Source organism: Sciurus vulgaris (assembly GCF_902686455.1).
Source record: "Sciurus vulgaris genome assembly, chromosome: 11".
NCBI lineage: Eukaryota > Metazoa > Chordata > Mammalia > Rodentia > Sciuridae > Sciurus > Sciurus vulgaris.
This window is the reverse complement of record NC_136472.1, coordinates 12,987,878-13,014,993: the sequence shown is the minus strand read 5'-3', so window position 1 is coordinate 13,014,993 and position 27,116 is coordinate 12,987,878. Positions and strand designations below refer to the sequence as shown.

Below are 27,116 nucleotides of genomic sequence, written 5' to 3'. Positions count from 1 at the left end.
CTGTGCCTGGATCCCTCCCTCATAGTGGTGGCCCAGGGCTCTGTTGGGGCAGGTCCTGCCCGGGTAGTCGTCATCTGGCCCCTTTGGCCCGCTCTCCTTTTCTGCCCCCGCAGCTCTCTTCCCATATGTCTCTGAATTCCGGTTCTGGTTTAGGCGAGGCTGATGCCTTTACAGGTGAGATGCCGGTGGGGCGGGCGGGAGGCAGAGGAAGCGACTTTTCCTTAGGAGCTTCCGAGAGGGAGCCCAAGAGAACACACCTTTTGCCTCCTAGCAGAGGCGATCGGTGCCTGTCGAGTCTCCTGGGAAGTGGCCTTCTGGACCTGGGGCGCGGGGTCGCTCTGGGGTTCGGGATCCGCGGGGCACTAGGACCCGGCGGGGCGGCGGGGGCAGCCCATGTGCTGCGCTGGGCTGCCTCCCTCCGCTCGGCTCCCGCTCCATTGTCTGGGAACTGCAGCCGCCGGGCGGGCGGCAGCGGGGACCCAGCCGGCCAGCGCGGCCGGCGCCGAGCGGGCGCGGGAGATGCCAGGCGGGCCCGCCGCCACCTGAGCCGGCCACCTAGTCCCCGCTTGGGGCGCAGGATGTGCGCCCCGATGGCCGGGCGCGCGGCAGCGGCCCCCCGGGGGCCCTACGGTGCCTGGCTCTGCCTCCTGGTGGCCCTCGCCCTGGACGTCGTGAGAGGTCAGCGGGAGGGGAGGGGCGGGGCGGGGCGAGGGGGATGCCCGCAAGCTGGGACCTTCGGGTCCTCGCAGGAAACGCGGAGCGCGGTCGCCGGCCGCGAGCCCGAGGGCTGGAGAGGTCCGACCCGGGAACCCGCCCCCGTGCCTGGCTTCACCTCGCACCGCCCGGCAGCTCCTTTCGGACCCAGGGCCAGCCTGGTCCTCTCCCCGCCGGCCCCGCACGGTCTGCTCCACATCTGACCCGGCTGCCCCTGTCCGGGGAGCACCCGGGTCCCCACTGCTCCCCGCTCTGCGATCTGTGGAGCGCCGCTCGTGGTTCCCGATCTCTTGCCCCCACCGCCAACCGCCCCTCACCCGCGAGGGGTAATCAGCCCCCTTGCCTGGACCTGCGCGATATGCCGCCCCCTCTCCCTGCCCCAAGGAGCTCTCTGACCTTGGAGTCGCCAGGGATAGCCCATCCTTGCCCTCCCGAGCCCTCTTGTGTGATCCACCACGGGGGGAAGGGGCAGCAGCTCTCCTGCGCCCGGGCTGGGGGTCGGACTGTTCTTGGCGTGGGCTGGGGAGGGGAGCCAAGGCTGCGAGGGAAGGGTGCCTTGGAGAAGTGGGGGTCAGTGAGGCACTAGCTCCCCGCCTTCCTCCCCCGAGAGCGCTGAGCCCCGGGTGCTGCCGGTCCGTGGCAGTCCGGCCACAGAGCGCCTTATAATTACGGAGGCAGTGAGTGGGGGGGTGGACCAGAGTCCCGGAGCCACCCCCAGGGAGCAGTAAATAGTCACCTGTTATCCTTGGGGGTAGGCGAGGGGTCTCCAGGAGAGCCAGGAGGAGCATCTCTTGGTGGGAAGGGCCAGGAAGAAGGTTGGATCCACGCTGCCCCCACCCCCAGTCCAGCTACGGGTCTCAGAGGGAGCTGGCTCTAGGGCTGCTTTCAACCACCTGCTTCCCTCCCTGAGGGACCCGGTGGGAGCCCTAATAACCCTCCGCACAGAGAGAGGAGGAAAGCTTTGTCACATCCATTATTCACTAGCAGTAATCCCACTTCCAAACAACGCTCTGCAATTGACAAAGCCCTCTCCTGACCACAGTGCCACTAAGGGTTCCTGACCGTTCTCCAGGTCAGGAAACTGAGGTTCCAGGCTGTGAAAGATTGTCCCAAGTCATGGAGGCAGAGGGAGGGCTTTAAATCAGGGCTCCAGGCTCCCAGGAAGCCTTTGGGAGAATAAGACCATGCCCGAAATTGAAGGAAGATAACCCTTCAGAGGAGGCCACCAGGCCTGCCACAGAGACTGGAGGGAGGGTGAATATCCAGGGAGGGCATCCGTGAGGAGGCAACGTTCTCTCTAGGCTCTGAAGGAGGGAGGTGCCACTAGTACAGGAGGAGTGAAGCCCTCAGGGCACGAGGTGTTGGCGGAGAGGTAGTGTAGCCTAAGGGATAGTGCCTGGGCTCAGTTTGTAGCCCTGCCATTCTCCAGCTGTGAGACCACAGGTGGCATCTTAACCTCTCCACCTCACTTTCTAAATCCACAAAATCAGCTTCATAGTAATATCACTGGATTCACAGAGTTAGGAAAACTGAAAGAGTTCATACATGTAAATTGTTCAAAAAAGTACCTGTGTATGGTTAAGGTTCAAAAAAAAATCTTCGTTATTTTTAGCAGTATAGAAAAATATGGGCTTCGTGGTCATTTGTCTTCTGGTGATTGAATATCCCATCTCCCTGGCTTCAAACTTTCCATCCCACCCTAGGGCACACAAGTGGCTTCACTCAGACCTCCATGGCACTTCCCCTCCCCAATCCCTCTTCCCCCTCCCCAATCCCACTCTTATACTCTCAGACCCAGTTGGGACAGAAGAGGGTGAAAGCTTGGAAAGATGGTGTGGGTTGCCATGGTATCAGTGTGGGGCAGGATAGCCGAGTCCAGCCAAGGACCCAGGGACAGAGAAAGGGTCTCTATTTTTGCAAAGGTCATCTTGGCACCGTCTTCTGCCACATAGGCCCCATGTGCGGAGAGGGCGATACCCCAGAAATGCCCTGGCTGAAGAGGCAGGTGGGTAGGGGCAAGAACGAGGAGGAGGATGAGAAGGCACTGCTGGAGGGAGAAGTCCAGGTCTGAGGAAAGTAGAGGAAGGAATGGCCGGGAAGCTGCATCCCGTCGGGAACTGTGATCCTGCTCGGTTGCACTATCCGTGTGAGGGTCTGAGGGCTCCAGTTACCTCTTCTGAGAAACGGGAAGATTCCTCCCACATCCTGGGGACATGAGACGTTTGGCCCATTTCTTCCTCCGCCACTCACCACCAGTGTATCCAGGACGGTTCGGTTCAGCCCCTGCAAGTTCTGGAGCTGTCGCATCTCTGCCTGTTCCTCCTTAGTGCACTGCAACCAGGGCTCTCCGGGCCCCATCTACCTGCCAGCAGCCCTGGAGCTCCTGGATGCCCCTGAGCACTTTCGCGTGCAGCGGGTTGGCCACTACCCACCTGCCAACTCTTCTCTGGGCTCCCGTTCTGAGACCTTTCTGCTCCTGCAGCCCTGGCCCAGGGCCCAGCCACTTCTCCGGGCCTCCTACCCACCTTTCGCCACTCAGCAGGTAAGGAGGGGGCTGCAGGGACTTCCAGGCTCACAGGGCTATCAGGTCTGCTGTGCGAGGCTCAGGGGCTCTTCCCAGCCTCAGCTATGCCCCAGGTGGAGGGTCTGTAGGGGCTCTTTCCTGCCAGGCTAGGTGCAGAAGCCTGACATCTCAGCACCCAGACCTTGCCCACCGCCACCTCCTGCTCTGTTGAACCTTCCCATTCCTCCTCCAGGTCGTGCCTCCTCGGGTCACTGAGCCCCACCAGCGGCCCGTCCCATGGGATGTACGGGCCGTTTCAGTGGAAATGTCTGTGACTCCAGCAGAGCCCTATGCCCGTGTCCTCTTCCACCTCAAGGGACAGGATTGGCCACCAGGGCCCAGCAGCCTGCCCTGTGCCCGGCTGCATGCCACTCACCCTGCAGGCACTGCCCACCGGGCATGCCGCTTCCAGGTAAATGCGCTGGCCCTGCTGCTGTGCCAGCCTGTTGGTGGCCCCCAGGGTGGAAAGGAAAAGGTTGAGCACATCCGGGATCTGGCAGGTCATGGGCCACCTGACTCCATTCCTTTTCCACTAACTCTCCTGTGAAAGGGTTAATTAGGGCCTCTTAAGGAGCTCAGGTCACTGTGTGTGACTTTGAGCAAGTAACTTAATCTCTCTGAGACTTAGTTTCTGCATCTGTAAAATGGGGTAACAACAATTCCCGCCTCATGTGGAGTTGGAGCGACAATGTAAGAATCGCAGCAATTCTATAAGGAGCTTCACCGAGACCCTCAGCACGCGCTTGCATTCTTGTTACTATTGATTTTGTAATTTTGACTTCTGCTATTTTGAAGCCTGGAACAGGAACCCAGTGGAGAGAGGTCCTTCTCGGGCTTTAGGATTCTGAGAAGAGACCTGGTTCTAGTGTGGGTGGTCCTGGTGGGGTGGTCCTGGGGCGTGGTCGGCACTGCACTGGGATCGGCTCGCTTTGGAATGAGACTGTTCGCTGAAGTGGCAGCATGAGCTGCAGGCGTGTTCTGAGACTCCCCTGGTTCCTGGTTTGGGTGCCACGCGGGATGCGGTCCTGGCGCGCTGCCTGTCATGGACACCCCCAGCTCTGGCTTTTCCTGCCGCGGGTGGTGGGACTGCCTGTCCCCTCCGCCCTGCCCACCGCGGCTGTTTTGTTTTCGCAGCCATCGCTGGGTGCCTGCGTGGTGGAGCTGCAGTTCCCCTCGCACTGGTTCTCCCAGGGCTCCACCACGCGGGCAGAGCTGGCCTACACGCTGGAGCCCGCCGCTGAGGGCCCTGGGGGCTGTGGCCCCGGCGGGGAGGAGGACCCTGGGGAGCGGGCCCTCCCGGTGGGTGATGTGGAGCTGCGCCCGGAGGACCCTCCACAGTACCAGGAGGTACCTCTGGATGAAGCAGTGACTCTGCGGGTGCCTGACGTGCCAGTGCGGCCCGGCCAGCTCTTCAGTGCCACCCTCCTGCTTCGGCACAACTTCACAGCCAACCTCCTGACTCTGCGGTGAGCAGGGGCCCTGGGAACGGGGGCGGGTGGGAACCTCTGCAGGAGGACTGAGCGGCTGCGTGCTCTTCTTGGAGTCCTTGTTGGCAACCTTGGCCTCTGCAAGGCATGGGCTCTCAGACCCTCTTCAGGCAAAGAGCTGACCGGCTCCTGTGAGGTCACAACCCTAATTTTGGAGTTGGAAGTCGGAAGCATCCCTATTCCCTGGCACCTCCCTGAGACCTCCTTGTCCAGTGAGGCCAGCGTTGCCTGTGTTCTGGGGCAGCTCCAAGGTTCATGGCGGGAAATCAGGAAAGGGCTTGAACCTGGGAAGCACAGCACCTAGGGCTGGCCTGTGGTTCTCATGCTGCAGCTGGGGAATCTGCCTAGTTCTCTTCACCTGCAGGTCCTCCCTGCTGCTCAGGCTTGCTCAGGGCCCTGGCCTTTGGACAGAGCCTGCCCCTGCCTATAGAAGTTCCCAATTTTATGTCCTTTCCTACAGAAAGGTTCCCCCAGAGAAGCCCCACCCCCACCCCACGCAGCTGACAGGGACTTGCAGTGTGACTTGCCAGTCCCGCCGTGCGTCTGCCTCCCTGTCTCTCGCACCCTCCTATGATCCCTCATAGCTCACTGAACAGATCTCTCCCCGACAATTGCACTGTGCCCAGTGCTGCGTCTCCACTCTAGGGGTTCAAAGAGGCACAAGGCCCAGCCCCATCTGGCCCACAGGGGCCCCGGTGGTAGGGAAGGGATTTGGAGGGGAATGGACTGAATCAGAAGGCGCCGCAGCGGAGTTCTGTGCAGGCTTGGGCCTGCGGTGGAGTCGGGATGCACCCACCCTGGAAGAGCTTTCTACAGGAAATGGTCTTGGAATCGTTGGAGGCTTTAAAGAAGGAGCAGCTGAAGGCAGAAAGGGGGCGCAGGCTGAAGGCACACCTGAGCTGAGGCTTGCCGTCATCTGCATGCAAGTGAACGTGGGAAAGAACTTTTGGGGTGACTAAGGCAGAGAGTGAAGGGGAGAGGTCACAGCCCCAGCTAGGCTGGACCAGAGCCAGGAGGGCTGCAAATGCCAGGCTGAGACCTGGGCCTGTGGGCGATCGGAGTCGTAAGTGAGCTTTGGGTGGGGAGCGTGTTTTGGGTTCCCACGTTGCGGTGAGCTCCTTCTGGGAAGGAGGAAGAAGAGAAGATGAAGTCTGGAGCTAGGTGGACCAGGCAGGAGGCCGACGTCCTTAGCTTCTTGTCTTCCCCCTTGCATCCAGTTGTTGGTTCAGCCCCCACCTTGACACATGGACCTCTAACCTCTAACCAGGATCAAGGTGAAGAAGGGGCTCCATGTCACAGCCGCCCGCCCAGCCCAGCCCACCCTCTGGACTGCCAAGCTGGACCGCTTCAAGGGTTCTAAGCACCACACCACGCTGATCACCTGTCACCGTACTGGGACCACAGGGCCAGACTTCAGGTGGGCAGTGCCTGTCCCCCGAGGGCAGAGAGGGAGGGCTGGCCTTAGAGTGCTAGTGGGCAGATTTGGGGGCCCAAGAGAAGAGGGCTGCATGCCCCTCCACACCCTCATATGAGCAGGTGCAATGAACCCTCACCAGGAAGCAGCACAAGGCAGCAGAGTCCTGCACTCGTTCACTCGGCAGTATTCTCGCAGCCCCAGCCACGTGCCAGGACCAGCTGCTGGCCACAAGTCTTATTCAAGGTGGTGCCAGCCTGTCCTGCCATCCAGGGCCGGCCTTCTCAGCCATTATCCACCCTCCAACCTCGCCAGATGGGCTCCTTTCTCTGGGCCCTTAATATTCCCAAGAAAAGCCTAGCTGTATTTCTTAACGTCTTATTCCTGCCCTGAGCCTGGGTCAAGGCCATGGACTTTGTAGCTCCTGTTCAAATCCTGGTTCTGATGCCTTTTGGATAAACCAGTTAACATCCCCCTATCCTAGCTTCTGTTTCTTCACTCGTAAAATAAGGGTGATAATCATCCTTTAGGTTTTGTGAAAATAAAGTCTGGTATAGCCCAGGAGAGTTTGGCACATAGGTGTTTGATCAAAAAGGGCCCCGAGTGTTATTATACAAAGGTTTTAGTGTTTACTGTCTGGTTTCGGGACTTGAAGTACAGTCCTTCCTTGGTGGCATTTATCAGGTGCTTTATGCCATCCCAATGCTATGAGAAGCTGAGGTTCAAGTGGAGAGGGCAGGGAGGCAGGGGAGCCAGCAGGCATTCTGGGAGCTAGCTGAATGGTGTATGGATCCCGAGAGGCCAAGAGTGGCTGAGAGTCAGGCTCTGGAGCAGGGGTGCTTGGCTTTGATCCCAGCCCTGCCGCTTTTTGCTGTGTGATCTTAGGTGAGTGACACCATGTCTGCACCTCAGTTTCCTCATCTGTCAAAGGGGGATACTCGTCATGCCTGCCTCATGAGCACAGGAAGTGCCTGGCGTCTAGCAGGCACTCTGTTCCTCTCTTCTGGCCAGTAGCCCCCTTGAACTGTCCGCGTTCCTGTGGGTGGACTTCATGGTAGAGAACGGCACTGGTGGAGGTGTGGCAGTCACTCGCCCCGTCACGTGGCAGCTGGAGTACCCAGGCCAGGCCCCTGAAGCTGAGAAGGACAAGATGGTCTGGGAGATCCTGGTGTCAGAGCGGGACATAAGAGCCCTTGTCCCACTGGCCAAGGTAAGGTGTCCTCCATCTCTACGCAGCAAGGCTGGGGGCCAATCCTGGGAGCCCTGGGGCTGAGGGGCCTGGGGCTGAGTGGATTCTGCACCCCCAGACTGAGGAACTGGTGAACACAGCACCTCTGACGGGAGTTCCCCAGCGTGTCCCCGTGCGCCTGGTCACTGTGGACAGCGGAGGGGCCCTGGTGGAGGTGACAGAGCACATCGGCTGTGAGTCAGCCAACACACAGGTCCTGCAGGTGAGTGGCAGGTGCCCACCTGTGTGAGTGTGCATTTGTGTGGGTACCGTATGCTCACACGACTTACCTCTTTCCCCACTGGGTCCCCAAGAGACCTGCTCTCCCAGAAATCTCAAGGGTGGAACCACGGCTTCGACATTCTTCTTCCAACCACCTTTCTCTAGAGTGAAGTGGGAGCTATGTGACCTCAACCTTAGGCACTTGTATATCCGTCATGGCACTGGTAAACAGGCTGCACCGGGAGAGCCAAGAGCATGTCCTTTGGGATCAGGAAGTTTTGATTTTAGACCCATTTTTTGCTATCAAGGTCTGTGTGATGGTGGATAGGTCTCTTAACCTCTCTGATCCTCAGTTCTCTAAACTTTAACATGAGAATGTATCTTTGGACTGTTGTAAGAATTAAAAGCACCTAAAACAGTATCTAGAAAATAGCAAGGGCTGAAACATCAGCAACTACTGCTCTTATAATGATATGATCATTATATAATGGTAATAATAAATATTGGAGACTTTTAATGGCCTGTGAGGTTAAAAAAGGAAAATATAGGACAAATTTTCTGTCTTGAGGTTCTAAGAGGGAAACACGGAACTCACATTTGTACTGAAAAAAGTGCCTTTTCTATTTTCTTTCTGTCAGTGCAGTTTGTGTGTTTTCTGCCAGGGGGTTCGTGGGTGGGTGGGTGGTCCTGCTTCACACTTCCACCTTTGCTGACCTAGCTGTGGCTTGTTGCCAGGTGGCTCCAGCATCAAGGTCAGAAGCCAGCACTAATCAAGGACCAAGGCTGTATATCCAAACTCCCCTTTGCCCGGAGCAGGTCTCTGTGACATCCAAATAGCCAGTTCCCCTCAGCTGAGCTCAAGGAGTGACCCAGGTCCTCCTGAGGGGAGTGGATCTTGGATGAAGAGCAAAATCTTCCCAAACTAAGTATGGTGGCTCAACCAGCAAGCCCACCAGGATGTGCATTTGGGTGAAATACAGAATTGCCTTTCGTTTTGGGATCTGACCCTCAGGTATCATTTACCTTAGCCTACCTCCCTGCCTCTGCCCTTCCCCAGGTATCTGAGGCCTGTGATGCTGTGTTGGTGACTGGCAAAGAGAGCCGGGGTGCCAGGGGGGTGCGTGTGGACTTCTGGTGGCGTCGGCTCCGGGCCTCCCTGCGACTGACAGTGTGGGCCCCCCTGCTGCCCCTGCGCATCGAGCTCACAGACACCACCCTCGAGCAGATCCGAGGCTGGAGAGTCCCTGGCCCCACCGAAGGGTGAGTGCAGGCTGCCGGCCTTGGTGAAATCACGCTAAGACAGCGAGTGTGCAGGACCTAAGCTGGGGCCTGCTAGCAGCTCCTTGCGCCCATCCTGCCGCGTAGACTTGAGCTCTGGCTACTTTATTTGAAATCGCCGCCCTCCACGCTCCCTCTCCTCGCTGCCAATGACATCCTGATTCCTTTCGCTTGTTGTCTGCCACCCCTTCCACACCCTGCCCTTGAGGTTCACTGCTGTCTCCTGGAAGCCTAAGATGGCAAGCAGCTCCGTAGATATGCAATAGCCCGTGGAAGAGCGGGTGTCACCAGACCCCTCTGGAACCTAGCTCCCAGGTCCTGCAGAGTGAGCGCCCCATGCTATTCCAACTGGGAGCCAAAGGCAGGGGAAAGCTGGATAGACAGGCAGGCACACCAACAGGAGCCCGGCTGGGGCGCCCCTGCTGCCAGCCAGTAGGAAGGGCTTCTCCAAGAGGGGCGTGTTGGCGGCGTGTTTGCCGAGTAGGAGCTGGGGGTGGGGGAGGAGTCCGGTGGGCGGGGCCTTGCCCACCACGTGCGGGGCCCACCCTGATGCCCCGCCCCTCAGGGCACCGGAGTCCGAGGTGGCAGTGGCAGAGGAGGTGGAACGGCGTGCTCGCAGCTGCCGCCTGCAGTACCAGCGCGCAGGCGTGCGCTTCCTGGCACCTTTCGTTGCCCATCCGCTGGACGGTGGCCGCCGCCTCACTCACCTGCTCGGCCCCGACTGGCTGCTAGATGTGACTCACCTTGTGGCACCACACGCCCACGTGCAGGACCCGCGTGTAGCCTCACTGGAGGGTGGCCGCATCCTAGTGGGCCGGGAACCCGGTGTCACCTCCATCGAGGTGAGCCAGCAAGGGATGCTGGAGAGCAGACCCCCTGAGAAAGGTGTAGATGCTCACGGGATGCTCATGGCATGTGTGAAGAGCATAGGAGGCGCCCCGGCAGTGCCTGGGGAGAGGTGGTGGGCAATCTAGGCACGGGGGCAGTGGGACTGGGTGAGAATGGGTGACCGTGCGCTAGACGTTCTTTAGGTCTGAGGACCGTAGGGGTCAGTCTCCAGGGAGAGCACTGTTCCCTAGGTGTGGGATTGGGGTCCGGGCACTTATAGGGCATAGTGTTGGGGTGTAGAGCAGAGGAGGGCAGTCTGAGGATTCTGGGAGTAGAAACCAGATCCCTGGGGCTGGGGGCTGTCTGTAGAAGGCCCCTCCTCCAGCTCCTTCCCATCCATAGGTGCGATCCCCGCTGTCTGACTCCATCCTGGGGGAGCAGGCGCTGGCTGTGACGGAGGACAAGGTCTCTGTGCTGGAGCTGCGGGTGCAGCCAGTGATGGGCATCTCGCTGACCCTGAGCCGGGGCGCTGCCCACCCTGGGGAGGTCACTGCCACATGCTGGGCACAGTCAGCACTTCCTGCCCCAAAGCAGGTGATGGCTGGGAGTCAGGGGGATGAGGTGAAAACCTACAGATGGGGACTCATGGCAGAGGAGGATGGGAGGGAGAGAGCCCTGGTACCTCCACCCCCTCACCTTAGGGATTTCAGAATGAGGACTGACTTCCCCATGAGGTAGGGAGCTTTCTGCAGCTGGAGGTGATCAAGGAGTGGCTGGCTGGAGCATAGCAGTGGGAGGTTAATTAGATGGCTCTGAGGACTCTCCCAAGGACAGAGACCCCGGGGATGAGTGGCAGACAGGTGATTGACGCACATCCCCTCTCTCCCTGTGTTTTGTCTATCTGCCTGTGTCTCTGTTCTCTCTGATCTCTCCGTGTGGCCTGTCTCTGTGGGAGTGGTCTCTGTGTGCATGCGTGCCTGCTCTCGCGTGTCTCTGCCTGTGTCTGTGTGCCCTACAGGAGGTGGCCCTCTCCCTATGGCTGTCCTTTTCTGACCACACATTGTCCCCTGCTGAGCTCTATGACCGCCATGACCTGGGCCTGTCCGTCTCAACTGAGGAGCCTGGTGCAGTCCTGCCGGCCGAGGAGCAGAGTGCCCGACTGGGGGTGGTGGTGAGTGGGGCGAGTGCGGAGGGGCTGCCCCTCCACGTGGCTCTGCATCCACCAGAGGCCTGTCGCCGGGGCCGCCACCGTGTGCCCCTGGCCTCTGGCACTGCCTGGCTGGGGCTGCCCCCTGCCTCCACACCAGCCCCTGCTCTCCCATCCAGCCCTGCCCGAAGCCCACCAGCCACAGAGGCCAGCATGGGGGGCGAACAGCTGGCAGCAGGCAGTGGCGGGAGCAGCGTAGTTGTGAGGGGCAAGTTTGAACGGGCTGAGGAAGAGTCTGGAAAGGAGGAGACCGAGGCCAGGGAGGAGGAGGAGGAAGAGGAAGAGATGGTGCCCGCCCCACAGCGTGTCACCGACCTGGAGCTGGGCATGTACGCCCTGCTGGGAATCTTCTGTCTGGCCATCCTCATCTTCCTGGTCAATGGCGTGGTCTTCGTGCTGCGTTACCAGCGCAAAGAGCCCCCCGACAGCGCCGCGGATCCCGCCTCCCCCCAGCCCCACAACTGGGTCTGGCTGGGCACTGATCAGGAGGAACTGAGCCGCCAGCTGGACCGGCGGTCCCCTGGCCCACCCAAGGGGGAGGGGGGCTGCCCCTGTGAGAGTGGGGCGGGCGGGGAGGCCCTGACCCTGACCCCGGGCCCTCCTGGGGCCACCACCAGCTCCTCGAGCACACTGACCCGCAAGGAAGCTGGGGGACGGCGGAAGCGTGTCGAGTTCGTGACGTTCGCACCAGTGCCCCCCGCCCCGCTGCCCGAGGAGCCCGTAGGGGCCCCAGCCGTGCAGTCCATCCTGGTGGCAGGCGAGGAGGACATCCGCTGGGTGTGTGAGGACATGGGGCTCAAGGACCCCGAGGAGCTTCGTAACTACATGGAGAGGATCCGGGGCAGCTCCTGACCCTTCTCTGCCCTGCCAGGCCCATTATCGTCAGCCACCAGCTCAGGCAGCAGGGGTGGGTAGGGGCCCAGTCATGCCAATTGCCTGTCCCTCCTGCTCATTCTCTGGTGTTTGTTGACCCGAGTCCCCTGCCTGGTCCCCTGCAAGGACTCCCACCCCTCTTTCCTGCCCCTCGTCATGGACCATGGTTGCGAGGAAGGGCTTATGCCCCTTATTTATGGGAACCATTTCATTCTAATGTTGGGTGCAGAATAAACTGAGAAGGAAACCTCTGTGGCTGGGGCTGCTCAGCCACCGTCTGTCCCCCCGCTCCCCGAGAGAAGTGTGGCTTTGGGGAGGGGTGTGTTCAGCCCCTGTCTGCGCTGGCACAGTCCTGGGAGGCTGGGCCCTGTCGTGCTCTCTCGTAGCGATGAGCGATCCAGATAAATAGGGTGGCCGTGACGGCCTGAATCCCAGCCAGCAGGAAGAAGTAGCGGTCCATCTGGCAGTTGTTGATGTTCCCTGGCAAGGGACGGGTTGGCATTTCAGGGAAGTACTCCTGGCCGGGCACTCACTCTGCCCTGTCCCGGCCTCTGGGCTGGAGACTAGGGTGATGGGGGCAGTGGGTGGGATCTAGAGACACCGGGTAGGGAGCCCTCCATGTGCCCTGGGGTGTCTCCAGTTTCCCTCTGGAAAAGTAACTGGCCAGAACGACAGATCCAGAAGCCCAGAGGAGCCTCGCAGGGCCACTGAGTTTGATGCTTCCTTTCTGACAGCTGGAGAAAGTGAAGCAATGGGAGGCCACGCTGTGGGGGACAGGCCACCGTTGGGCTGCAACCCATCTCCCCCGACGCTGGCCCACTAATGCGCTGCCTCGCTACGCAGCACGCAGCAGTTGCTACTTCCTTCCCACGCCTCCCTCCACCACTGCGTCCTTGCTGGGGAGGCCTCCACACTCACCAAAGTCCTTAGGGCAGTACATCCAGCCCCCCGGCAAGGACAGTAGTGCCACCAGGCTGGAGCCCAACAGTGAGCCCACCCCAGATAGGCAGAAGAAGATGCCCATCATGGCGCCCTGCATGGAGCGGGGGGCTTCTGCATAGGCAAACTCCAGGCCTGTGGGGAGGGAGAAGGTAGGGCCTCAGGGGACGGAACCCAGAACAGAGCCAGATGCCCTCCCTACCAGCCTCTGTGGCTCTGTCAGCACCCGAGTCCCCAGGCCACCTTCCCCTCTGCGCTGCTCACCTGGCTGACCCCCCGGCTGAACCCTCCACTGGACACACATGGCCCCAAGAGCTCTGGCACCGCCTTCTTCCTCTGGGCTTCCCATTTTAGGGATAGCACCCCAAGCTGGCACCAGCTTCACCCTCGACTCCCCACCTTCTCTGTTCATCTTTCACATCACCAAATCATTTCCATTCAGCCCCCAAAATACAAAAATATGCCCTCTTCTAAGTACATGCCCTGCTCTCCGTCCCCTCCACTGTGCACCATCTCCCCACCAAGGTCCTTTCGTGCCTGGCCTCCACCAGGCCATGGTCCTTTCATGCCTGGCCCCCACAAGGGCCGAAGGCACCTGACTTCCATCCTCCTCATACAGCCACGTGGGTCTGTCTGTGACATGTGACGGGGGCCTTTCCTTCCAAACCTGTTGGGCAGCAGCGGTACTCCCCTCGGGAAGCCCCAAGACCCAGGCTCTGTGTGGCCTTCCCCTCTCCCTGAACCCCTCCTCTCCAGGCCTACCCTCCAAGCTCCCTGCTCAGCCTGGGGTTTTCCTGTGTCCATCCTGTGCCTGTGGAGTCCTTGCTCCCACCTGCTGCCCAGCTCGCTGCCCCTCCCCCACTCCAGAGCATGTCTGGGCTTATTGTCCTCATGAACTTCTCTCCCCGGCCTGAGTGAGCTGCTCACAGGGGTCAGTTTTTAGCTCTGTGTGCCACCCACGTGGCTCCAGCTCCCCACCCAGTGCGTGGGTGAGTGAGACTTGCGTGCATAATAGGACACCGAGCTGTGGGCAGGAAGGGAGGACCCCTCCGCTCAGCGGCTTTGACATTGAAAGGGAAACAAGATCACCAAGGCAGAGGGGATGGCACCTGCAGACATAGAAGGTGAGGGACAAGTGGAAAGTGGGCGTGGGAAGTGCCCTTTCACCCTCAAGTTCCCAGTCCCTATGACAGTGGCAGGCTTCAAGCCACTGCCTTCCTTCATGAGGCTGTGCCTTAGGGTCCCCTGATGTGGAGGCATCAAGGGGCAGAGCCTAGCACAGGTGCAAGGGCGGGGGAGGGGATCCAGAGTACCTGGGATGCTGGCAAAAATCTCACTGATCCCAATGAGCAGGTACTGAGGGATCTGCCACCAGATGGAGAGCGGTGCTGCATAGTACAGGTCCTTTCCAATCAGCTGGGACACCGTCTCATTGTGGGAGATGTACTGTAAGCGCTCCATCTCAAGGACTCCTGGTGGGGGAGCAGAGGGAGAGTACAGCCGGGCCCCCCCAAGTCCACCCACAGCGGAGTTCAGTCTGTGCTGATGCTATTCAGTAGCCAGCGATTGGTTGACTAGGCGGCACATACTCAAAGAATTCCTGCCTGGAGGGGGGAGGGCCAAGAGGTGAGTTCGAACTCCTTTTTTTGCCTTGGCTGGCAGGAAGCTCAGAGCTAGGTTTGTATTCTCTTACTGAGAGCCTGTTATGGCATTCTTGCAAATGAAGAAAGTGAAACTTGGGAGGAGCCACCAGCCCAGGATCACACAGCTGATAAGTAAGGGCTGGATCTGAGCTCCTGTATATCCGGTTTCAAAGCTGGCCTATTTTTTACAATGCCACATGACTTCCCTACTGCAACATTAAGTATTATGGGAGTGTTTCTAACCTGGCTTTGGAGTGTGTTCAGTCTCCTTCCCTTCCTGGCCTGGAAGATAACTGATCTTGTGGAACGAACACTGAGCAATGAGGGGACATGAATTCCAATCCTGGCCCTGCCACTGACTTGCTATATGACCTTGGACAAGTCACTTCACCTCTCTGAGTCTCCATTCCCTGGTGCAAGAAGCAGGAGTAAAATTCCCAGGATTATTAAGAGGATGAAATAGGAAAGAAAACATTCAAGCACATAACCAAAATGAATCTAGTGTGATTTTCATACTTTCAACAAATTACTGTTTACTGAGCTTCAGATTCTTCAGCTCCACCTTGTGATCCAGTCACATCATAGGTGCTACACAGACTTCATCTCCTCCCATCCTCACCACATCTGGCTTTAGACTAGGTTCCATGAAGGCAGAGCCTGGCCCCCTTCCGGGTCTCCAGGCATTGCTATTCCTGCTTAAAAGATGCAGCCTGGAGATCTGGTGTAACTTCAAGATCACGGAGCTGCTAGGTGAGAGGGTGCAGGTTGGAGCAACAGCATGAACGCCTTCGTTACCTGACACCTTTTGGGTTTATTTTTCAATTTTATTTATTTAATTTTTAAAGTGTTGGGGATCAAACCCAGGATCTCACATGCCTGATAGGCAAGTGCTCTCCTAGCCCAGAGTGTGTGTGTGAGACAGACAGACAGACACACACACACACACACACACACACACACAAGGCTTCAAATCCTTTTGAAATGGAAGAAGGAAGAGGATTTCTTTTTTTAAGTCCTAATCTGTCACTAACAGGCAGTGCTGCATCTTTGGAAAATTGACTCCAACCCCCTCCCCCACCTTTTCTGGGCAGCACTGGGGCTTGAACACAGGGGCATGTACCACTAAGGAACATCCACAGCCCTTTTTATTTTGATTTTGAGACAGTCTTGCTAAATTGCCAAAGCTGGCCTTGAACCTGTGATCCTCCTGCCTCAGCCTCCTGAATTGCTGGGGTTGCAGGCGTGCATCACTTCACCCTGTGCGTTATCCACAGAAGTGGGGGGGTGGGGGAACAGGAAGAAAAGAAGAAGAAAAAAATCTCTGCTTTCAAGGAGCTTATATCCCACTGGGGGAAAACAGTTGTCCTTCTCCCTGCCTGAGTTTACTCATCTGTCAAAATGAGGGAGGCTGGATTCAGTGAGGAGGGTCTCCTTCGGCTTGACCTGGAGGCCACAGCTGACTCTGCTGGTTGTGTGTGTGTGTGTGCATGTGTGTGTGTGCACTTGCCTGGGACACAGTTTCAGCATGGTGGGGAAGCCGCTTCGCCCCACCCCAGACAGACAAAGGCTGGATCTCAGCCCCATGCCGTCCACATACCTGCTACTATGACAGAGGTGAAACCAAAGAACATCCCCAGAGCCATCTTCTGCAGAGCCGAGGGAAGCAGTCCATGCCGCAGCAGAAAAGGGTCGATCAAGTGATCCTTCAGAGGGACCAGAATCAGCACCACCACCACGTTGGCCAGCAGGAGCCAGGCTTCTGGGAACTGGGCAGGAGGGAGCCATGAGGGACAGGCGAGCAGAGCAGAAGGACTCTGGGCTGGAGTCGTCAGACCTCGGCTCCAGAACGTCTCTGAGTAACCCAGGACCAGCTCTCTCCACTCTCCAGAGCTCAAACTCCTCAGCTGTGTAACTAGGGTTGGATTAGATCAGGGATGGCAAATAGGTTCCATCTGTATTCTGTCAATTGGTAGTGGCTGCTTAGAACATGTATGGGCTTAGCATGGAAAACATGCCATGGTTGATTAGTGATGTCTGCCACAGGCAAGGAAAGGGAGTATAATGACAAATACGTCATTTATCTGCCAGCCCTGAAAATCTTTGGTTTCGAGTCTGCAATGCCAAGGAACTGGCTTAGGAAGTTCTGGTGGAAGGCAGGGGCCTGGGTATCCCAGGATCCCAGAGACAGGGAATAGGCACAGTCGCATGGAGACCCATCTGTGCTCTATCCCAGGGTGCAACGGGGACAGTGGGGCCGGCTTCAGAGCCATAGCATGGGGCAGTGAAGCTGACCAGGTGCTTTGCCTGTATCCTGAGGGCGCCCTGCCGTTGGGGGAGGGGAGGCTTCCTTTCCCTTTGCCTTACCCTGTAGCTGCTGCTGCTCAAAGCCAGGAAGCTGTTGGTAGGATTGGCTGGGAATATGTTGGGGATGTGGAGGTGGAGGCCTTGCAGGACGTAGGTGGACTGCATCTGCCAAGAGAGGCCAAGGTGAGGCTGGTGTGGATCCCCTGGCTCCAGCCCCAGGGGTTCCCAGGGGCTCCGGGGGAGGGCATTCCTCCGGAGCAGTGCAGGGCAGCTGGGCAGCTGTCCCGTCCCCCAGCCTCAGGGAGCAGGGCAGCCCCATCCTTCCTCTTTGAGGGCCAGGCCCTCTGGCCCGTCAGGGAGCCGTGCTTGCAGCCTTATCCCCAAACCAGGAAACAACTGGGCCTGCTCAGAGTTGCGTCTCCAGGTGCAGCACAGAGCGGGGCTGGATAAATGTTGGTTGAAGTGGGGAAGATAATGACATGGCTGCCCCACAGCCAGGTCTCATCTGGCAGAGGGCAAGCGGAGTCCCACAGGTTGGACAGGAGCTGCACAGGCACTGCCACCCCGGGATGGCTCTGGGCATAGCTGCAGCAGAGGCCCAGTGCCCCCGCTGCCACCCAGGCACTGTCTCTAGCTGCTGCATAACGGAGAGGCCCAGGGACCCCCAGCCAGCCTGGAGCAGGGGAGGGCTCAGGTGCTCAGGGAAGCAGCGAATTACCAACCGGTATGACGACTGCTGTGACTGAAAAGGGCCATGGATACCTCCCCTGTGTCCCCGACCTCATCATGGATGCTCTGTGACTCCCTAAGTAGCAGGCTGGCCCTGCATGATCCCGTCTTACAGGTTCCAGTGAAGGGGTTATCAGGGCAATTGACCCTGTGGCCTGGGGATCAGGGGCTGGGACTAGGCTGCTGTCCCTTCACACACACACACACACACACACACACACACACACACACACACACACACACACTGTTGGAAGTGGCATGATGGTTGGGAGGCAGCAACTCACACCTGAGCCCCAGGTCATCTGAGACGCTTCTTAACAAGGCATTACCCCACCCAATTCTATAGTCTGGGGTGGGACTTGGAAATCTGCTTTTTAAAAAGCTCTACAGGAGATTCTAGGGTGCAGCTAGGTAGGGAACCACAGTTGTCATGTGCTCAGTGCCCCAGCCTGTCCCCAACCTGCAACCAACCCACCCTCCCTGCCACACGTGCTCAGTTGGAGACCTGAACACACAGAGCAGAAGAGCTGCTGGTCTGAGCCACCCAATGCACACGCGGGAAACTGGAGCCCAGAGGGGTGGGGCATCCGGGTCATGGGGCTAGGCCTCCTCAGTCACTGGGGTGGGGCTTTAATTACTGGGAGGGTGTTGTATCCAGTCCATGCCAGCTGGTGCAGAGCAGCAATGCATTTTGCTCTGGCCCTTCCTGCAGGCCCAGGGCTTCTAGGATAAGAACGGAGACCAATGAGGACCTGGGGAATCAGGACCCCAGATCAATAGGCAGGGGTGCCCACCTGGAAGTACACCATCCAGTAGGGCACCAGGGTCACCATTACAGGCAAGATCTTCACCAGCACCTGAAAGTTGGCAACGTCCTCTTCATGAGAAGGACCAGGCTGGGGAGATCTCTGGTCAGGCAGCAGGTGGGCACCTTGAGCATCTCTATGGGCCACAGGGGACAGCAGATAAAATGGCAGCCACCATCGTCCGCATCTCCATGGCTACTGCTTTCACCTCCTCCACTGTTGCCTAAGCTCCTCCTAAGATCACTGCTCACCTCGTCAGCGACTCACAGTCACCCCCATGTGCCCTCCATTCCACTGTGGGCGCGTCTTCACCACCAGCAGAGGCCAGTGTCCTTACCATCATCTCTTCCGGTAAGGTGATCACGGCCACTGAAGCCATCTCTCCACCCAGGTTTCATTCCTGTATTGCTGTCACTTTGTTTCAGCACCACCACTGTTAATTTACCACTATTGTCTCTTTAGTAGCAAAGGTGGCCAATCAGACTCATGCCACTCTCCATCTGTGACCCCACTGGATCCTGGGAGAAGTGAGACCAGAGGCCAGAGGCTGTGGCAAGCAGAGTCTTAGGGGACTCACAGCATTGATTTGCCACAGGAACTAGGAAGTCCCAGTCCAAGCCTGACTCAGTGGCTGTCATGGATGGATATATCCAAATTCCCCCACTGCCATCCCCCAAGGTCCATCCTCAAGAATGGGCTCAAGGGGGACTTAATATCCCATCCTAGGTGACAAGTCCGAGAGAGTAGAGAAGCAGGAATGGAGGAAGCATCACTAGAAGACTTGGATAGATCAACCTGCTCTGTGACCTTTGCCCTTTGCCCTTTGTCCTGAAAGTTTAATTTCTTCTTGCACAAAAGTCTTGCATCATCCTTTGAGATTCCAAAAGGGACAATACCAGCGTGGTTGTCTCCAAAGATGGAGATGCATCTCAGTAATGCAATGCCACTCCTCCACCAGCTGGTCCTTCCCCTGCCTCTGGTTCCAGGCCAGCCTTGTAACACTTTGACCAAGAGAAAAAGGCAGAGTGATGCTCTGGGACTGCCAAGCCCTCCGGGGCCTTAGGAAGACCCCATGGCTTCCGCTTCCTACCTCTGGATCATTCGTTCTTGGAACACTCTCTCTTTCAACCTGGACACCGTGCTCTGAGAAGCATAAGCCACAAGACGGGGCCACATGAAGAGGAACTGAAGTCTAGTGACAGTCCCAGCTGAGTTCCCAACCCACAGCTGTCATCAACTGCCAGTCACATAAGTGAGCCATCTTTGGTGTCCTAGCCCTTTCAAGTCCCCAAATGACAGTGACCCTGGTGACTTCGAACTTCCCTGTTGAGCTTGGTCACCCACAGAATTATAAGAGGGGGTGAAAGTTTGTTGTTTTAGCCAGCAAATTATGAGGTAGTTCGTTAGGCAACAACAGATAATTAAACAACTAGACTCTTGGCACATGGCGGCCACAATCACAGACCCTCTAGCAGTACCACGGTGGCTGGGCACAAACACCTGACTTTTTTCATCTAGTTCTTACTGACAGGAGCTGTAACTGGCTCTGAGGTCTGGAGATGGATTGGCTTGGCATAAGCAGTCAATTAAGGTAGGAAGGAGAGGGCAAAAGGAGGCCACTGGGCATGTGCAAAGCTCTTCAGAACTTGCCTCTCTTGGATGTCCACTGATGTCCACTATGGGGGAGGGAGCAAGGTTGGCTGATTTAAGACCACTATCATTAATAACCAGGCTGTGTTGCCAGAGTTATCTTCACCTTAGGGGCCAACACCATTGTCCCCACCTGTACTACCAGCATCACTGTCAAGGCCATGACTATCCTCACAGATTCCCCAGTTAGGAGGTCACCTGTCACCAGCACCACCACCACCTTGACCTTCACTGCCCTCCTCAGTCACTGTGGGCAGCTCTGGCCCCCTGGAGGGCAGATCATCATTAAAGGCCATTGGCTGGCGCTGAGCTAGAATGTCTGTAAGTTAGAACATGCCTCCCCAGAAGGCTTGGTGGCCTCCTTTGCCCAGAAGTCCCTTCTTACCTGGCAGTCTGTCGCTGCCACAGCCGGGGGCAGCAGTTCTGGAGTGCAAGCTTGAGCATAGAGGACACTTGGCTGCCCATGGGGGGCTTGGTGACAAAGACAGGGGTGGCGAAGAGGAAGATGAAGAATGCCAGGCCCACGCAGCCCACGGGGATGCTGTAGCCCACCAGGAAGCTGATGTTCTGCTGAATGAAGGCCACCACCAGCAGCGACAGCACGGCACCCAGGTTGATGCTCCAATAAAACCAGTTGAAGAAGCGGCGGGTGGCATCACGGCCGAGATCCATCACCTGCAGCCCAGCCAGGGGTAAGAGCAGGGCAGGGAGGTCCAGGGGCACTGTCTGTACCTGTGCCCCTCCCTCCCACAGGGACACTTCCTGGCTCAGTGGGCGGGCACTGCCTAATCTCTGATCACTACACACGTGCTCAATACATATTTGTTGAAACGAACCAAACCTTCCTTTTGGGAGTCACTTGTTAATGATCGGAACATTTTAGCACAGCTGTTTTTACATGCCCATGACACACATTGCTTTTTTACTGTCACCAAGTAGTGTACCCAACAGATGTCTCTGAGGCCACTTTGTTCACTTCTGGTTGATTTATCCCTTTGTCTTTGACTGAGAAACCTACACTATGCATTACTTTTATAACCAAAAAAAAAAAAAAAAAAAGACAATAAAGATCTCCATTGTGTTCCACATGATTAAATTTGAAGCATGCATATTACTGAAAGAACAGTTGGAAGTCTGAGAATTTCATCAGCAGTTTGGAGGTGCAGAGTACTGTATTGTGGCCCATCTCTGTCCCCAACTAGCCTGTTTTATGTCCAATAAAACAAGGTTGGCAAAATCAGGGAAGGTGGACGGGGGGTCTTTGGACATGGCCTTGACAGCAGGTTCTGACCTGGTAAAAATAATTTTTATCAGCCCCCTCACCCCAGCAAGGGCAGGTGGGCTGGAAATTCAAATCTTTGCAGGTTTGGGTCAATCTGCTATAGTCAGGCCTCAGGCCCACTTCCGGTCTGCTGTCTTGGGTCAGCAGCATTGGCCATACCGTCCCACCAGCTAGAACCTGGTGCCAGATTCTGGTTCTGCTGGTCTGGGACGTGGCCTGGGCATTTGCATTTCTCAAAAGTGGTGAAGACTGGGAGGGGGTCACTTCTCCGGATAAATGACTCTCTGCTTTGTTAAACCAGTCGCCCTTTCAAACACTGCCACCCCTGTCTCAGAATCCTTTACTGTCCTTCCACCCAAGGGCCACATATTTCTATTAGCTAAGATTTTGTCAAGCTGTATTTTCTGTACTTATAGTGGGAAAAAGATAAGTATTTTGCTAATTGCAGAATTATAATCCATACAAATGTGCTTAAAATTGCATTCCCTTGGAGATTCCAAGGGGTCTTCCTAGTGAGGGGGAGGGAGGGGCATGCCAACTCACTTAGAATCCCTGCTCTGAACTTTCAAGCGGAAAATTGAGTAAGTCCCATTATGAGCAGCCACTTCCATTTATTAATTGGAAGTAAATGAATATGACAATCGTAACTCCAAGGGGAAGACCAGGCAGCCCATTCAGGATATAAATGAGTTCTTCCAGAACAAGCAGACACTTCGTCAAGAATGATGGATGGCCCTTTCTGAAATCAGCAAGAGTGTTAAACACAGCTCCTGGGTCTAGCTGTCTGCCAGATGGTGCCAGCCCTTCCCGCCCCAGGTCCCCTGACTGACTGCCCCCCTGAATTCTGAAGCTGTGTCCTCAGTCCACCCACTCCTGTTAGCCCATCCACCTCTGCATTGAGGCAGATTGAGGCAGAGCAATTTTTTCAAAATTCGTATTTATTTATTGTTTAAAAAAATTTTTAAATATTTTTGTAGATGTTGATGGACCTTTATTTTATTCATTTATTTATCTGCAGTGCTGAGAACTGAACCCAGTGCCTCACATATGCTAGGTAAGTGCTCTACCACTGAGCCACAACCTCAGTGGTTCTCATTAGTTATACAGGACAGTAGAATGCATTTATGCATTTTGATAAATCATACATAAAGGGAGTGTAATTTCTCATTTTTCTGATTGTTATTTTAAAGAACTCAAATCCAGTGATGTCCAGTCCCACCTCGGGACCTCTCAGTGTGTCCGCACTGTCTTGGACTCGGGTCTCCTGTTCTTAAGCCAGGCTTCCAGTCTGGCCTCCCTCTGCTGGAAGTTCATGCTCAGTAAGTGCGGGGGATGCACAGGAACCACTGTCCCTGTGGATGTGAGGCTCCGTTCAGTGGCCCGGTGTCTGGGGGACCAGTTGTGCCAGCAGGAGAAAGGAGACAGGGGACACTGAAGGTCTGAGGTCTTTGGAGGTCAAGGAGTCAGGGCATGAGTTAAGGGTATCCAGGAATATGTGGGTAGTGGGATGTCAACAAAAGGGTAGAATTAAGGGAAGATGGGAAGATCTTACTCACAAGTGTTGGGGCTTTTCGTCTGAAGGAGCCAGAGAGTGACAGGGATACCCTGAGGACACCAAGTCTCCCATCAGCAAAGGAATCTACACAGGTTGTACAAGTGACTCCTTAGCAAGGACACCAGACATGGTGCTAGGCACAGGATTGTGGATGCCAGCTAGATAAAATGATTCCTTTCTTAAATGTACCCTTTGTAAGTGCAATTAAAGAATACTTGAAAAGCAGGAGTCAAGGGGGGTGGGGAGCAGTTAGCCCAGTGGCCTGATCACACTGCTGTTGCCATCTGTCTCCAGTTTACCCCTTTGACTGACACCTGGTGTTTTCATGTGGCTGTTTGGTCTCTGTGGCTCTGCATGCTGTCCTTTGCTCAATGACACCATACATGTTGCTTTACTAATATCTCACATTAGTTCAAATTATTGTCTCATGTCCTACTGATCAGAGTTACCAAAATATGGCCATGTTTTTAAGCACTTATTCATTTAGCAAACAGTTATTGAACTTCTCTTACATGCCACGTTCTGACCCAGGAAGAATGAAGAAAAGGCTCAGCTGCTGAGATACAGGCCCAACTGTCCCCTGCTGGTGACGGGGCAGAGCTGGGATCTGAACAAGTCAGCCTGACAGCCTCTGGCACTGATGGCAGGAAAGCCTGGTGGGTCCCTGCCCCAGTGGCTGGTCCCTGCCCCAGTGCCCAGATCCCTGGAACACACAGGGATGGGGCTCATGGCAGGGCCTGAGGTCCACCACCCGTATCCTGCTTCTCGATTTGCTGATTAAACCGTGAGGCCTCAGAGTCTTGTAAAATGGGCACCATATTTATATCTACCTCCTGGGTAGTTAAGAAGGCGGAGTTAACACATTGAAAGCCTTTAGCTTCGGGCCTGGAACCTGGCGCAAACAGACCAACTGTGGTCATTCCTGTGGTGGTCATTGATCTGCTACGGCCAGCATCCCCTCTCTTTCAAATAAGGAAACTGGCACTGAAAGGGGAAGTGGTCTGAGGTCACGCTGGCCTCCTAACTGAGGTCTCGGTCCCCACGGAGTTGCTTTTCTCCTCTCCCCTGTGCCTCCCGTTTGGTGGGTCCTCCTGCTACTCACCTGGTCGCCACCGAAAGAGGTGAGGTTGCTCCTGAAGGAGCTGGCAGCCAGGGCGAGCAGCAGCAGCGTGGCATAGAGGGTGGGCGCGCAGTAGGGGCTGGGCAGGGCGCGCTGGCAGTCAGACGAGGGGCAGGAGGGCCCGAGCGGCCACTCGGGCATCTCGCCGCAGAAGGAGCTGCGGCCATCGGGGATGGCGGTGGCGAGCAGCAGGCCCGAGGCGGCCAGGTAGAGCAGCAGGCTGAGCGTGACGGCGCGGTGGCGGCCCAGGTACACGTCGGCCAGCCAGCCTCCCACGGGCGCCAGCAGGTAGGAGGCGCCCAGGAAGACCAGCGCGGCACGCGACGCCTGCTCGCCGGCCCAGTGGAAGTTCCCGCTGTTGAGGTAGAGCACGAGGTTGGAGGAGACGCCGAAGAAGGCGGCGCGCTCCAGCATCACCACCAGCAGCACGGCCGCCGCCGCCGCCCGCCGCCACCGTCGGGGCCCCGGCGCGCCGCGCGCCAGCAGCGGCCGGCGCTCCCCGGGGCTGCGGGGCTGCTCCGCGACGCGCGGCCCGGGCATCGTGGGCGCCCCGCCCGGGCCCGGGCCTCGCCCTGCGTCCACCCGACTCCTCCGGGTCCCTCCCTTCCTTCCTCTACCCCTCCGCCCACTGCTCAGAGGCCACCTCCTCCCGGTAGCTCCCCTCTTCCCACTCCCAACTCTCCCTCCGCCCTGGCCTCCTGCCCGGGTGCCTCTCCCGGCCGGTCCTCGCCTCCTGCACTCTGACCCTGTCTCCCCTTCCTCTCGGCTCTTCCTCGCGCCACCTCTCTGCCCCTCCCCCTCTTTCCGCTGGTCTCCCCGGTTGGCTGCTCTTTCTTAACCGTGGTCCCCTCTCCTGTGACACCTGGGCCTCACTGCCCTCCCATCGGCCCTGCTGTCCCTGTCGGCTCCTCCACAGCTTGTCCCCAAACTGCCTCCCCTCCCCGTCCCTCCCTTCCTCTCCTTTCCCCTCCCAGTCCTTTCTGACCCTCCCTCCAGCTCAGCCTCTGAACCCTCTCTGCTTCTTAAGAAATTCTGAGCAGCCCTCCTTCCCCTTTCTGTCCCGGTAGCTGCATTTGTCACATGGTATTTAGGAGAAATGAAAGCTTGGGTCACAAGGCCCCGGCCCACCCAGCTTTCTAAAAATCTCCTCTGCCTCTTACCCTCACCCAACCTCTGCTAGCCTCCCCAGAGTCTGAAGGAATATTTTGTCTTTCACTTTCGTTTCTCAACAGGATTCCACTTCTGCTGCATCCCCTTCCAATCAGAATCCAAGGCTGGACCGATAGACCTGGACCGGCCATCCTGCAGCATCTGGTCCACCCATCCACTTCAGAGACTGAGCCCCAGGAGGGGCTGGGGAAGGGAGTGGGGGATGGCTGGGTTCCTGGCAACCAAAGGAAGGCAGCATAAGCCTCTGCCCCTGGGTGGTGAGTGACAGGGGAAATTCTGGCCGTGCAGTTCAGATTGTGCAAATGCCACTCTGAGGAAGGAAGTGGGGACACTTTCCCGAGGCCAGTGACTCCACACAGTACCCACAAATGAGTGGAGATTTGAAGGAGCACTGACCTCAGATTCAATCAGTCAGTCCCCTACTTAAAGCCCCTCCTACCTACTTCTGAGAGCAAGAACCAGTCCCCATCTTGACCTACAAACCCAGCAGGATCTGATACCTCCTCTGACCTCATCTCTGCTCCAAGTTCAGGGAGTCCAGCCTACTGACCTTTCTGATCCTTCCCCAAGCTGGGTTCCTTCCTGCCTCAGGGGCTACGTCTTTGCTGCCCTTCCACCAGAAGGACTCTTCCTCTAGATCTTTGCATGGCTGACTTTTTCTCTTTATTTAAATTTCAACCCTTATTAAATGATCCTTCTTCATAGGCATCTTTCCTGAGCATCCTGTCACCTTGTGCTGTTATAATGTCTCCAGAGCACATATAACTTGTGCAATCACTGGTGTATTGTCTTCTGAGGTCAAGCACCTTATCTAACTTGTTGCTGTCTCATTCCCTGTGAGTTCCCAGAGCTTGACAAAATAGCAGGTGCTCAGCAAATACTGGTTAAATAAACGAATGGAAATGAAGACTGTCCCATGGCAAGATTTGTAAGAATAATCTCAGAAAATCTAAAAGTTAAAGTGAACCTTGCCAAAGCTGAAGATATCACCAAAAATTATTATATATATACATTTGGTAAGAAACCAAGCTGTTTCTGGTGGATGGCAGAAACCCTGGGAGGTGTAAGACACAGGAGTGGTGGCAAGGAAGCAGGGCTCTCCACCCAGATTCTGCTTGTCACTATAGTCAGGAACAGTGTGCTTTGGACCAGGCAGGAGAAGAAGAGGATGCCTCTGAGCTGCCTCCATCTCTCTTTGGAGGAAGCTCAGGATCCCCAGCCACGAGGGCGTGGGGACAAAGCACAGGTCATATCAGACCCAGCTCCTTCCTGTCCTAGCAAAGTCCATGGGCTGGCAGAGGTGACAAGGGCCACCCCAGAAGGCTGAGCCTTACAAGAGAAAGTCCTCCTGGCTTGCTCTCAGTGATCCTAGAGAGTGGTGGAGGAGGGAGAAAGGCTTCTAACTACAGCGTGGTCTGCAGAGAAGAGAGCAGCAAAGGAAAGCATGGAGCAGTCTCTTCCTTTGCACCTGAACTCCATGCACAGACAGGGAGGCGTGATTTGCCTCTTACAGATAGGAGAAGTAGTGTTTGCAAGGAACTGATTGTCACCTGGGGCATGTGATGGCATCAGCAGCATAAGGGAGCTAGGGCAGGGACTCCAGGTACTCAAGAGCCCCAGAGCTCATGGCCTCAGGCATGACCCACAGACCCGTGTGGTTTGGTCCAGGTAGTGCTCACTGCATTTGTTATTGTTTTTGTTGGGGGGGCAGGGGCGTTGGGGGAGTACTGGGGATTGAACTCAGGGACACTTGACCACTAAATCACATCCCCAGCCGTATTTTGTATTATATTTAAAGCCAGGGTCTCACTGAGTTGCTTAGCATTGTTATTGTTTTTAATTTACAGAATTATCAATTTAGTATCTCCTTCAGATGTCAAGAAGAACATCCAGGGATTTGGTCACTTGAAGCTGCAGAGGATCTGAGAAAGTTAGGCCGGCTCCCGGCAGCCAACCAGCAGCCGCCCTGAGAGCCGGCAAGGTGAAGTGGCCCGGCAGAGGACTTTGTCGGAGGCTGCTGGAAATGTGCCTGTTGACCTGCGCATGGCGCTGCTGCTACCCGAGAACGTGAGAAAGGCGTAGGCTGCTGATGGAGGGATCGCCC

The 27,116-nt window shown here is 56.7% G+C and overlaps 2 protein-coding genes across 4 annotated transcripts; one reads left to right on the top strand and one right to left on the bottom strand.

Moving 5' to 3' along the window:
- Window positions 1–328: 328 nt before the first annotated feature.
- Window positions 329–12,065, top strand: TMEM132A (transmembrane protein 132A). 2 transcript variants are annotated; one of them, XM_079104224.1, is made up of 11 exons: window positions 329–678; window positions 3,042–3,256; window positions 3,471–3,689; window positions 4,412–4,743; window positions 6,032–6,181; window positions 7,190–7,388; window positions 7,486–7,629; window positions 8,686–8,888; window positions 9,472–9,748; window positions 10,137–10,328; window positions 10,753–12,065. In XM_079104224.1, the coding sequence occupies exons 1-11, from the start codon at window positions 579–581 to the stop codon at window positions 11,791–11,793; spliced, it is 3,072 nt and encodes a 1,023-aa protein (XP_078960350.1). In that variant the 5' UTR covers window positions 329–578; the 3' UTR covers window positions 11,794–12,065. The 2 variants fall into 2 exon arrangements, with proteins under 2 accessions (XP_078960350.1, XP_078960351.1); XM_079104225.1 differs by having other exon boundaries at window positions 331–678; window positions 7,193–7,388.
- On the bottom strand, window positions 11,982–25,542 carry SLC15A3 (solute carrier family 15 member 3). Of its 2 annotated transcripts, XM_079104227.1 has the most exons (9): window positions 25,523–25,542; window positions 23,825–24,197; window positions 20,271–20,560; window positions 18,224–18,371; window positions 16,761–16,865; window positions 15,994–16,162; window positions 14,067–14,225; window positions 12,733–12,888; window positions 11,982–12,294 (listed from the first exon to the last, which is right to left on the bottom strand). In XM_079104227.1, the coding sequence occupies exons 1-9, from the start codon at window positions 25,525–25,527 to the stop codon at window positions 12,140–12,142; spliced, it is 1,560 nt and encodes a 519-aa protein (XP_078960353.1). In that variant the 5' UTR covers window positions 25,528–25,542; the 3' UTR covers window positions 11,982–12,139. The 2 variants fall into 2 exon arrangements, with proteins under 2 accessions (XP_078960353.1, XP_078960352.1); XM_079104226.1 differs by lacking the exon at window positions 25,523–25,542 and having other exon boundaries at window positions 23,825–24,697.
- Window positions 25,543–27,116: the final 1,574 nt, after the last annotated feature.